The sequence below is a fragment of the Sus scrofa genome, unplaced genomic scaffold, assembly GCF_000003025.6.
Source record: "Sus scrofa isolate TJ Tabasco breed Duroc unplaced genomic scaffold, Sscrofa11.1 Contig1914, whole genome shotgun sequence".
NCBI lineage: Eukaryota > Metazoa > Chordata > Mammalia > Artiodactyla > Suidae > Sus > Sus scrofa.
In genome coordinates this window covers 817379-830040 of record NW_018084979.1, presented here as the reverse complement: position 1 = coordinate 830040, position 12662 = coordinate 817379, and the positions used below count along the sequence as shown (strand labels likewise).

Sequence of the window (12662 nt, the reverse complement as noted above, 5' to 3'; positions counted from 1 at the left end):
GGAGCAGCCAAAGAATAAAAAAAAGACAGAAAGGACCGTTTCCAGAGTCACCACGGGGCACTCACCTGGCCTTCCCCTCTGCTCTTGCAGAACTTTTCAGAGCCTGCTCTGGGGTCGATTTACAAAAGCATCTCTCTCCCCTCACATGAGCGCTTGCTGGGCAGGACCACACAGCAAACAACGAGCACAGCAGTAATTTTAAAAAGCTTACTGGGAGTTCCCTTCATGGCTCAGTGGTTAACGAACCCGACTAGGATCCATGAGGTTGCAGGTTCGATGCCTGGCCCCTATCAGTGCGTTAAGGATCCAGTGCTGTAGTGAGCTGTGGTGTAGGTCACAGACGTGGCTCGGATCTGGTGTTGCTGTGGCTGTGGCGTAGGCCGGCAGCTGTAGCTCTGATTTGACCCCTAGCTTGGGAACCTCCATATGCTGCAAGTGTGGCCCTAAAAAGCAAACATAAATAAATAAAAATGCAAAAAATTAAAAAAATAAAAACTATGAAATCTGGGTGTACAGGGTCTGAGCAAAAGCTATTTGCTTCAATAGTTTTAAGATGAGACATACAAAATTCATGCTGAAAGAATATAAAATATTAGTATATTTATCAATAAGTCAACAACTCTTCCAAAATATTGGGCTTTTTGGGTATAATTTTAGGAAGGAGACGAGGCGTGGCAGAACATTCTAATACGCCAGGTACTTCCTACCTGGTTTTAAAAAATTACTATCTCAAAAAAACCCAAAGCAACCCAGTTTTCTAACTGTTGAACTGTGGATATACCACAAAATAAATCATACTGCCTAAAACCAACCAAACATATAACTGCAATCCGTAAAATGCAAGCACAGAGACCAAGGGTAAGGAAATGCCCCCAAACTAAAGAGCTGTCAGGGCAGTGGGATTATGGAATATTTTCTCCCTCCACTTTTGGAACGTTCATTAATTCTGTGATTTATATAAAATACATGCCGTTAAAACGACACTCAAGTTATATACAGAGAATAAAAGTCACGTTCTATTATAATCCTCAGGGAGAGGACCGACCTAACTGAAAAGCCGCTGTTGGCTATGACTCATTTCTTCCTGCCGGTAAGAGCCGTCCTCTGCACAAATGAAATCCCAGAGAAAACAGGCTGACTGGACAGAGCATCTAGCACGCTGCCTCCCCGTCCTAACGCCAACAGGCTTAAAGGAGCCGGGCCCCGTGCCAGGCGATGAGTCACGCTGTCTCGGGACTGGGACTAGCACTGCAATGCAGAGAGCGCTGCTGGGCCGCGGGCAGGCACACCCAGTGACATCATCCTCAGACAGGACAGGCAAACACCTGCCCTCCACGGCTCCGCGAAATTCTAACTTCTCTTGATGCTAATGCTTTACAGAAGTCATCACTGATCAGCCGTAGACCACATTCTGGGTTACTTTTTAAATGCTGTTCCCCACAAATACAAAGATCGTAGCAAGTCCGAGTATGTCTGACCCCCACTGTAAAGGACCCAAGACACTGTTTTATACAACTGCCAAATAATTTAAACTTTGTTTCTTTATAACTTACTCCATCTTTCAAAGAACAGTAATTCTACTTCTGCAGAACTGTTAAAAAAATTATTCAGAGGAGGAGAGAAAGATTCCTTTTTTCCCCTTTTGTTCTTTTTTTTCCCCAGGGCCACACCTGCAGCATACGGAAGTTCCTAGGCCAGGGGTCAAATCCGAGCTGTAGCTGCTGGCCTACACCACAGCCACAGAACCTCGGGATTCGAGTTGTATCTGCCACCTACACCACAGCTCACAATGCCGGACCCTTAACCCCACCGAATGAGGCCGGGGATCGAACTTGCATCCTCATGGATGCTAGGCAGATTCATTACCACTGCACCATGACGGGAACTCCGAATTCTGCTCCATTTAGAGGCTTATATACAAACACAATCTGCGTCTAAGGTAAAATCACTTTCAGTAAAGTTGGAACCAGTTTCTGAAAGATGCTCAAGTTACCAGCTAATTCCTAAAGGAATAGGGTGCTGCCTGTTCATCCAGAGACAGGCAGGGAACCAAAGTACCAGCACAGAAAGCACTGGCCCCCCCACAAGCTCCTTCGCTGCAAGTCATACTGATAACGCACCACAGTGGCCTGTGCACACTACTCTGGAAAACTTCCGAGTTTCTCCATTGTGAGAAATGTGGAAGGGGTCGTTCAGCACTATCTGCATAGACTTCTACTGAAAGATCAGTTTCATCTATTCAAACCCCAAGTGGTGTGCAGCTGCACCTTCAATCACCTTAAGAGTCAGGCAGCGGAGTACGTGCCCACAAGGTCCGGGGAGCAGGCAGCAGGAAAAGGCCCAGGCGGGCTGCAGGCCCCGCCCTTGGGCATCCCCTCATTCCCCCCCCACCCCCCACCAAGTGTGTCCCGGCCACAGGGCCAGCCTCGTCTCAACCTCGCAAACGACGCCAGGCATCTTCTTTGGCCAAATGACTTGTGACACGTTCTTGGTTCCCTCTTTTAAAATCCAAACATTCGACTAACACCGCGTTACTTGGGTCCGTTACTTGGGCCCGTCACTGCCATGCCGGCCTCCCCTTTGGTCTCCCGCGGTCGCCTGGCTGCTCCTCTTTCCCATCCAGTCACCTGGATGGCCTCCCACCCTTCTGTCCTCCTCCCGGGGACAGGGACCTCCTCGCACAGGCACTCCCTGCTCCGGCGCAAGGCTGAGAGCTTGCTGAGAGTCCGAGTGTTCTCACGCCTGCACGTCCCCCCTTGCAGCGTCTTGGGAATAGAAAGGAGGGCAACCCCATGTGATGCTCCTACGTAAGGTAAAACCAGGGCTCCGACACTTCCGGAAGGAAAAGAGATGAGGAAGTAAAAAACTAAATTAGTAGTGCCTACGGGACTTAAGACAAATGCCTTTTTTTTTTTGCTTTCTAGGGCCACCCTGCGGCATACAGAAGTACTCAGAGAGGGGTCGAATCGGAGCTGCAGCTGCTGGCCTACACCACAGCCATAGGAGTGTGGGATCCGAGCCCCATCCGTGACCTATGCATCAGCTCACGGCAAAGCCGGATCACTGACTCATTGAGCGAGGGTAGGGCTTGAACCCGCATCCCCATGGATACATACGAGTCGGATTTGTTTCTGCTGCGCCACAACAGGAACTCTAAGACAAATGCTTTTTGAGGCTAACGCTAATTCAAAAGAAATAACGGATACACAGAAAATGAAGACAAACGCTCCCATCTTACTGGATACCAAGGAACTGAACAGAGAAGTTCACTTTTAGCTTTCAGAATCCTCCTCAAACATCCTTCTCCCAGCTGGGTCTTTAACCCCTGGGGTCTTTAACCCCTGGGGTTTCCTCGTCTGTCCATCCGCGACAGAGGCTGGGCTCGGTCTCCCCCGCGGCTCCCAGCCTGATGCTCTGCAGCGCTGCCGGATGCAACTCCCACCCGCCTTCGCTTTTTAAAAAGTGAGGACCGCTTTCCCTCCCTTGTACTCGAACTTCACGGTGATACACTGCACAGCCTGGCTCAACTCGCTGCAGGCTGCTCTGGCCTACAGAGTGCAGGGCCCCGCCTACAGCACGACAGCATAGACAGTACAGACAGTACCAACCAGACCGATGGGCTCCAGGCCCAAGACCGTTTGCTGTCACAAGAAACGCTTCCTGTTAATTTAGAGATCATTCTAGCAACCATTTGGGGGCTAAGCAAGGGCCAGAGATGAATACTTTTCAATCATCCATCTACTACATTTCTTTATCTTTTAGGGAAGTTGAGTCCTCAGAAAAAGAATATGGAACTACACAGGACGAAACAAAACAAACAAAAAGGAAGCTCCTGGAGTTCCCTTGGGGTGCAGCGGAAACAATCTGACTAGCATCTGTGAGGATGCAGGTTCGAGGCCTGGCCTTGTTCAGGGGTTCGGGGATCTGGTGTTGCCATGAGCTGATGTGTATGTATGTTGCAGATGTGGCTCGAATCCCGCATTGCTGTGGCTGTGGTGTAGGCTGACAGCTGTAGCCCCAATTCGACTATGCCTCAGGCACGGCCAAAATAAAAACAAAAACAAACTAAACAAAAACATTCCCCATACAACTTTCTACACCGCTTTATCTCTAAGTTGAATCCTATAAAAAGCATTAACTTTCTTTCACACTCCAGCCGCTGTCCATCTCTGCACTAATGAAGAGGTTAAAACTCCCCAAATTACATACCTCAGGAAAAACTAGAATTCCATGCTTAGGATAAGTACTGACTGTTTTCTTTCTTTCTTTTTTCTTTTTTTTTTTTTGTCTTTTTGCTATTTCTTGGGCCGCTCCTGCGGCATATGGAGGTTCCCAGGCTAGGGGTCCAGTCGGAGCTGTAGCCCCCGGCCTACACCAGAGCCACAGCAACAAGGGATCCGAGCCACGACTGCAACCTACACCACAGCTCACGGCAACGCCGGATCTTTAACCCACTGAGCAAGGGCAGGGACCGAACCCACGACCTCATGGTTCCTAGTCGGATTCGTTAACCACTGCACCACGACAGGAACTCCCAGCCACTGTTTTCAATCTCAAGGACAAAGTTCCAAGGATAAGACATCCGAGTGGAAAAAACCAAAAATCCCACAGCACCTACTCCCAGCCTGGCCACTGACAAGCTGGTGCCCACAGACCATCCCTGGAATCACCAGCTCCCCCAGCTACAAACTGGAGCAGCCTCACCTGTTCCTACCTTTAACACCTGGCCTCTCAGGGCCAAAGATGCACTTCAGGTAAAAAGCGCTGCAAAATGTCATGAACACTGTAAAATGCCTTTTATGTAATGATCACTATCTGGCCGTACTTCCTTTTCTTTCTTTTTATGGCCGTACCTGCGGCATACAGAAGTTCCCAGGCTAGGGGCTGGCCTAGGCCACAGCCACAGCCATACTGCATCTGAGCTGCATCTGCGACCTACACCACGGCTCACAGCAATGTCAGATCCTTAACCCACTGAGTGAGGCCAGGGATCGAACCCACGTCCTCAGGGACACTATATTGGGTTCTTGACCCGCTGAACCACAATGGGAACTCCTTGCCATACTTTCAGAAGTACCCTATGAGGAAAACAATTTTCTATAGGCCAGGAACTACAGAAAAGGGATTTCTCTCTTTAAAATGATGAGTCACTGGCGTTCCCTAATGGCCAAGCAGTTAAGGATACAGCATTGTCACAGCAGCGGCTCAGGTCGATGCTGTGGTATGGGTTTGGTCCCTGGCCCAGGAACTTCCACAGATAAAAAAAAAAAAAAAAAAGAGGAGCTACAATTTAATGTCCCCTTTCCTATCACCTCTCCAACTCCTCACCATCAAAATAAACTGTTAAATTCACAACCTTTACTCTACACTTTAAGAAATGCTATACTTAAACAACAACAACAAAAGTTTATAGCTAACTGGAGTAGTTAAAAAAATATAGATAAATAGACCTTCATTAAAAAAAATGCTGCTAGGAGTTCCCATTGTGGCTCAGTGGGTTAAGAATCTTACCAGTATCTGCAAGGATGCAGGTTAGATCCCGGGCCTCACTCAGTGGGTTAAAGGATCCGGCACTGCCATGAGCTGTGGTGTAGGTTGCAGACACTGCTTGGATCCCACATTGCTGTGGCTGTGGTGCAGGCCAGCAGCTACAGCTCCAAGTGGACCCCTAGCCTAAGAACTTCCATATGCTGCAGGTGTGGCCATGGAAAGGCAAAACAGCAACAACAACAACAAAAAACCCTTCCATATTCAATTACATATGCTTGGAAAATTCCATTAAAAAAAAAAAAAAGGAGTGGGGTGGGGAGGATAAAGTAGAAGTAATTTCTTCTGTTCATTAAAAAACATTATATGACAGAGCTCCTGTTGTGGCGCAGGGGAAACGAATCCAACTAGTAACCATGAGGTGGCAGGTTTGATCCCTGGCCTCGCTCAGTGGGTAAAGGATCCTGTGTTGGCATGAGCTGTGGTGTTAAGTTGCAGATGCTGCCTGGATCCGCTGTTGCTGTAGCTGTGGTGTAGGCCAGCAGCTGTAACTCTGATTTGCCCCCTAGCCTGGGAACCTCCATGTGCTGCAGGTGCAGCCCTTAAAAAAAAAAAAAAAAAAAATACGACTTCATTGCTGGTGGTGGTCATTTTTTTTTTTTAATAATAGGGTCGCGCCTGCAGTATATGGAAGTTCCCAGGCTGGCAGCAAATCAGAGCTGCAGGCCTACGCCACAGCCATAGCAATGCCATACACTTAACCCAAGGTGCGAGGTCAGGTATCGAACCCACAGCCTCATCGATACCAGACGACTAGTCGGGTTCGTTAGCTCTGAGCCACAATGGGAACTCCTGGTGGTGGTGGTTTTTCAGCTTAAACCATTCAGATTTGTTTTCCACATTACCGTGCAGGCCTACCTTTCCACTGTAAATAGCTACTTGATGCTAATATTTGATTAAATGTGCAAATAGCAAGGTTAACTCATAAAAATCACCTGGAGGACAGACAGCCCTCCTATTAAGAGTCCCAGGTCTATACTTAAATCTAAATTATGCTAGTGTAGCCAGGATGCCAATAAAACTGATGGGACCACACAGTTTGCCTTAGAGCTCTGTATGTGAAAAATAAGTTACAGACAGGTTGAATAACTAGCAATACTTCCCGGATTTTTATAAATACAGGAATGAGGTAGGATTTCAATTTTGGACAGTCTCATTCCTTAGTCAACGTTCAAAACTGCAAGTCATTATGGAGCCAAGATTTGGATGCCTGAATATTTGCTTTGCTGAAAAAAAGAATACGTACCCATCAAGGAAAAAGAGATGATTTGCACCAGAAAGGATTCAAGAGAAATAGGGTCCCCCCCCATAATTTTAGCAGTCAATTCCAAGATGCTTGAGAAAAGTGAGCTATTGAACACTCTAGAAGCAAAGAACAAGACCTACAATTTTTACAGTAAAGAGTAACTGAGACCCAAGGTAGAAATCACTGATTCCAAAACTGAGCAAAGAAAATATGACTCAAGAATTAACCAAGGTCAAGCTACTCAACATACATTAAAAATACAGATTAAAATACATTTTAACAATATAAGGTACATTTGTTGAAAAACGACCAGAAAGACAGACACCAAAATGCTGACAGTGGCCATATCTAGGTCAAATGGTTCCAGGTGATTTTATCTGTATGCCTTAACTTTCTAAGACAACTATATACTCCTTTTGAAAAAAAGTGGATAAAAAAAATTTTTTTTAAACCGTAGTGGTTTCCATACTGGAAAACAGGGCCCAACATAAAAGAAAATCCAAGACAATTCATCAACACTCTCAATATGTCCCAATGGCTTCTTTGTTTAGAACATTTCATGCCGATTTAAGAAAAATACTCTTTCACGCTGTCCCTGACTCAAGGACCCTCCTGCAGAAACCGATGCTACAATGAAGCATCTCCTGAGAAAGAAAAGCCTTTGAAAGAAACAAACTATCTGAAAGAAACAAACTATCTGAAAGAAACTTAGGTGTGTGCTCTGGGGCTGAGGCCGATTGAGACGTTGTGATTGACAGAATGACACAGCTTTCTGAGGTTATAAGAAGCTCCTCTTGGAACACTTTCAGACAAGCTCCATCCTTGGTACTGAATTAGAATTTACTTAACATCATCCTTTGGTTCCTGGATGGACAGTGCCACACCCATACCTGCGCTGTCAAATCCGATCACACTGGCTACAAAATGGTCTTAAAGCATCCGGGGGAAATCCTCCAAACCGAAGCTCTACTCTCAAAAGGTCCAGCCTTGCTTTGGGGGGGGGGGGTGTCACTCTTTGAGGAAACTGCTGGAATAAACAAACCTTTTTCCCCCTCCCTCCACTAGGGCCAAACCCGACTCTCTGTCCTTTTTGCATCTGTAAGATGGATTCAATATCACTGGGTCATTATTAGGATCACCTAAGCGTTACACAAATACAAGAAAGAGAAGCCGTGGACTGGAACTGAGATGGGGCGTCTAGATGAGGAACTAGGACAAGCTGGTGTGACCTTGGCCGGACACTTCACTTGAGCTTCAGTGTTCTCGCGTTTGAAATGGGGAGATGCACCCACTCAGCATGGACGCCAGAGGACCAGAGGCAGGCCGGCGGGCGCTATCCCCCTAGCACAGGGATGCCCGCTCGCGACCGGCGCTAGCCCTGTCATTCCTTGGACCTGAGCCTCGGGTCCGCCCAGGGCAGGAGCCGGGATGCCCGCCGGCCAGGGCTCCCCCAACTCCGACCCGCCAGGACCTCCCCCTGCACCCAGACCACGGAAAGGCCAGGATCCAGGCTATCCCCGGCTCCGCGGGCTGCCCCTGACACATCCCTCCCGAGGCCAGCCCAACCTGGCCACAAATCGAAACCGAAAAGCTCATGTGACATTGGAGGCCGGGATGCGGCCTCCGCCCGCGCTCAGCCCGGGAGACGCTGTCTCCACCCAACTCGGCCATCTTGAGGCCGAGCAGACAAAGCGATCCCATTGTTGCGGGGCCGGCGAGACAGGGGCGCCCTCCTCGGCCCCGCGCCCCGGAAGGGGCACCCCGGGGCTCCGGCGGCAGGAGGTGTGGCCGGGAGCGCGGCGGGAGGCCGCGGGGACCCGCCCGCGGGGCGCCGCACCCCGCACCGCACCTTTGAGCGTGGAGCGCTCCACCAGGACCGTGTGGACCTGCGGGTCCGACAGGAACTTGCGCATCTGCTCCAGGGCGCTCTTCTCCTCCAGCGCCGCCTCCAGCGCGGCCGGGGCCTCGCCGCCATCCTCCAGCAGCAGCGGCACCAGCTTGCGCAGGTGCTTCTGCAGCACCGACACGTCGGCCACGTTCTGCACCGCCGACACCTCCAGGCCGGCCGAGCCGTCCTCGCCGCCACCGCCCCCGGGCTCCGACATGGCGCCGCGCTCCGGCCCCGCAGGCAGCACTGAGAAGGCGGCCGCGACTCCGCGCGAGAGCTAGCGAGCGGGCGCACAGGAGAAACCGGCGCCCAAGGCCGACCGTCCGCTAGCCCGCGGCCGACTAAGGCGAGCAAGTGCCGGCTCCGCCCTAAAGGCCGCCGCCCGCCGGCCCCGCCCCGCCCGCCGGCCGCCGCAGCCACTGGCGCCCGCTCGCGCTCTGACGTCACGACGGCGCGCACGCGCGCAAGCAGGCCCGGGGGACGACGCCGCGCAGCCTTTTGGGACTCGTAGTCCTAGCGCTGGGCGGGGCCCTGCGGTCTCCGCGCCTCAAGCCCCAAAGGTGGGAACCTTGACTTGCGCGAGGGTCGATGGAGGTTGTCGGGGACTATGACTGTCGTGTGCACTGCTGTGGCCTCAGCGAGCAGCACGGCGCCTGAGGCTCGCCATTAATATCGAATGAATGAACGAATGAATGGTGTTACCAGCTAATGGTTTTGGAGCACTTAGCTTGTGCCTGACATTGTTCTAGGCACTTAACCTGTGTTCTTCTTTGAACAAATGAATGACTATGATGTGTTCTGTCACAATACAGACATGTGTGTTCATAGATATATAGAGGAAGCGTGAGGACATTTTTTGGGGTGTGGGGGAGAAGCAGAGAGGCCTGACTGTCACTGCTGGAGCCCTGACTGCAGTAGGTGCAATGCAAGGGAAAGCCGGGTGACCCCTGAACCGTGGGATGAAGCCAAGCCCTTGTGGGTCCTGGCTGCTAGGGGCCAAATAATTCCCCCTAGGAGGCCGTGAGGACCAAGAGGGAGACCTACAGAAGAGCAGTCGCCTGGAGCAGTGATGCCCACGAGCTCATTCCGAGGCCCCAGCATCTGGGTCCGTACAAGGCAGGGGCTGCAGTGCCTTCCTGAGAAGTCTCCCCCGCTGCCATCTGCCCGGACCTCCTCCCTTGAATTGAGACGGCATAAGATCCAGACTCCCCACATCCTTGGTTTAGAAATGACAGTCTCTTATAAGGAGCATTAATTGCCTTTTGAAAGTTCAAACTCATAACTTGCTCAAGTTAGGTGGAGGAAGGGAAGCCAAAGCTGCTATTTTTATAACGAAGCGCACAGTCAGAGAGCTGAGTCCTGATTGGTGGAATGATGATGGGATGATTTGATTTCCCCAAATCATCTTTGGAAAACTGCGAAACCTACAGTATGTCTATTCTTGCTCAATTTTCTGGTGTCAGGCCCCAGGAGCTGCTGGAACATGAGGACTAATCAGATGATTCCTGTCTTTAAGAAGCTCATGGCAGAAAAGATGGATTAATGCCCTATCCTCCTGCCCTCTGTCAGCAGTCCACTCATATCATATGCCCAAGCAGATCTAAACAACCTTCCCAGAAGAACAGAAAGCAGCTGCAGTGCGTTTGTGCTATGCCCATAGTAGGAATGAGTGATAGTAATGCCAGCAATAACTAACACTGAGAGCTCACACAACACCAGCCACTCTGCTAAGGGCTGCCCCCTCCCCACGGCCGTTGGGGGTAGGAAGAGGGACAGGGGAAAATCCATTAGGTGCAGGTTAGTGAACTCTGAATTGACCACACACCATTTGAAACCCAGAAACCCAGCAGTGACCTGGCAGGTGGAGAGAGGCTGCTTACTGTCTACACTGTGAGTCAGCACCGTCCGGGAGATGCAGCCACGTGGGTATCCCAGGGATGCAAACTTCTGCAACCTGGCCCTGAGCCGGCGGGACAGCAGAGCATCAGCTCCAATTTGCAGCCCTATATGATAGGCTCCAAATTAAAAGTGTTCATTTCTAAGAGGCTGAAAATCAGAGGAACCTGAACAATCAGTCTATAAGGATCTATGCTTTTTTTTTCTTTTTGTCTTTTGTCTTTTTAGGGCCACACCCACAGCATATGGAGGTTCCCAGGCTAAGGGTCTAATCAGAGCTACAGCTGCCGGCCTACACCAGAGCCACAGCAACGCAGGATCCGAGCCACGTCTTTGACCTACATCACAGCTCACGGCAATGTCGGATCTTTAACCCACTGAGGGAGGCCAGAGATCGAACCCGAAACCTCACGATTCCTAGTCGGATTCGTTTCTGCTGCGCCACAATGGGAATTCCCAGTTTAAATATGTTCCTCATTCATTCTTTTTATTTACTAGTCTGGTTCGTTAACCACTGAGCTGTGATGGGAACTCCAAGGATCCCTACATTGATTACACGTGTGTGCATGTCTTTTTTTTTTTTTTTTTGTCTTTTGTCTTTTTTGTTGTTGTTGTTGTTATTGTTGCTATTTCTTGGGCCGCTCCCGCGGCATATGGAGATTCCCAGGCTAGGGGTTGAATCGGAGCTGTAGCCACCGGCCTACTCCAGAGCCACAGCAACGCGGGATCCGAGCCGTGTCTGCAACCTACACCACAGCTCACGGCAACGCCGGATCGTTAACCCACTGAGCAAGGGCAGGGATCGAACCCGCAACCTCATGGTTCCTAGTCGGATTCGTTAACCACTGCGCCACGACGGGAACTCCCTGCATGTATGTTTTTTAAAGGTGTTCACCGTGTTTAATAAACGCATTCCTGGAGTTCTGTTGAGGTTCAGCAGGTTGAGAACCCAACTAGTATCCATGAGGAGGTGGAGTCCATCCCCGGCCTTGCTCAGGAGCCCACGTTGCCACCAGTTCCTGCGTAGGTAGGCTGAAGACATAGCTTGGATCTGGCATTGCTGTGGCTGTGGCCGGTGAGTGCAGCTCCGATTCGGCCCCTAGCCCTGGGAACTTCCGTCTGCTGCAGGTGCGGCCTTAAAAACAAACAACAAACAAAAACTCCATGCAGCAAGAAGAAAGGTCCACGTTGATTGAAGGCTGACCCAGAGTGTCAGGACTGCCCCAGCCTGCAAGGGAAGGGGGCTTTCGGTGAGATGCCCCTTTGGCCTCCTGGGGTAGGACCCTGCCTCCCCATCGTGCCCCAACCTGGCTCTGTTGGAGGTGGGAGGCCCTGCACCCAAACCTGTCCTCTCCGGTCACTTCTCCTTTGGGCATCTCAGCTTTCTCACATCCGTAGTAGAATCGGCTTTCAGTTGGCAGTGGGCAGGCCGTGCTGTCCACGGGGGGCGGGGAGAGAGAAAGAGGGAGAGAATGGGGCTGGCTGACCCTCAGCCTCCTCTCCCACATCCACGCCCCACCCTGGGCCCTCGGCGGAAGCCAGGCTGGCTCAGCCCCTGCCGACCCTGGGCCTGAAAGCCCTTCTTCTCCCTGGAAATTCCGCATGGGCTCGCCCAGTCCTCAGTCCTTCATTCCACAGCCCCATTCCCGGGACCGGCAGGGCCTGGCCCAGCGTGGGTGCTTGGTTAGTGGCTATGAAACCCACGCCTTAGGCCGGGGAACCGGGAGCTGGGTGGCAGCGGCGGCCGGCCCACAGGGCAATTTCTGGACTTTGACCTTCCCGGCTGCTTTAACTCTGGCAGCGTCGTTGGCCGGCAGAGCGGGACTCCACCCACCCATCGCCCACTGGGCCACAGGACACTCTGATGAAGCTCGTGCCAGCATCCACCCCCTTTTCTGTGTCGGTTTCTTGCCTAGAGAGCCTCAGAATGAGGCTGGAACCTAACCGGAAGCCCAGAGACTGAACCCGTTGATGCGCGCGGTCGTGGGGCGGGAGGGGAGGGTCCCCTAAGGGACCGAGCGGGCTCCTAGCGCCCTCTAGTGGCCTAGAAGAGCACACGCACCCCGCAATCTTCGGCCGCGCGCC

At 51.3% G+C, this 12662-nt stretch overlaps 1 protein-coding gene across 1 annotated transcript in view; it reads right to left on the bottom strand.

The window, feature by feature from the left end:
• The window catches only part of DYNC1H1 (dynein cytoplasmic 1 heavy chain 1), a 66294-nt gene extending 57239 nt beyond the window's left edge, over positions 1 to 9055 (bottom strand). Inside the window, 1 exon segment of the mRNA XM_021081584.1 lies at positions 8643 to 9055. Coding sequence (XP_020937243.1) covers positions 8643 to 8898 — 256 coding nt within the window. The 5' untranslated portion in view covers positions 8899 to 9055.
• Positions 9056 to 12662: the final 3607 nt, after the last annotated feature.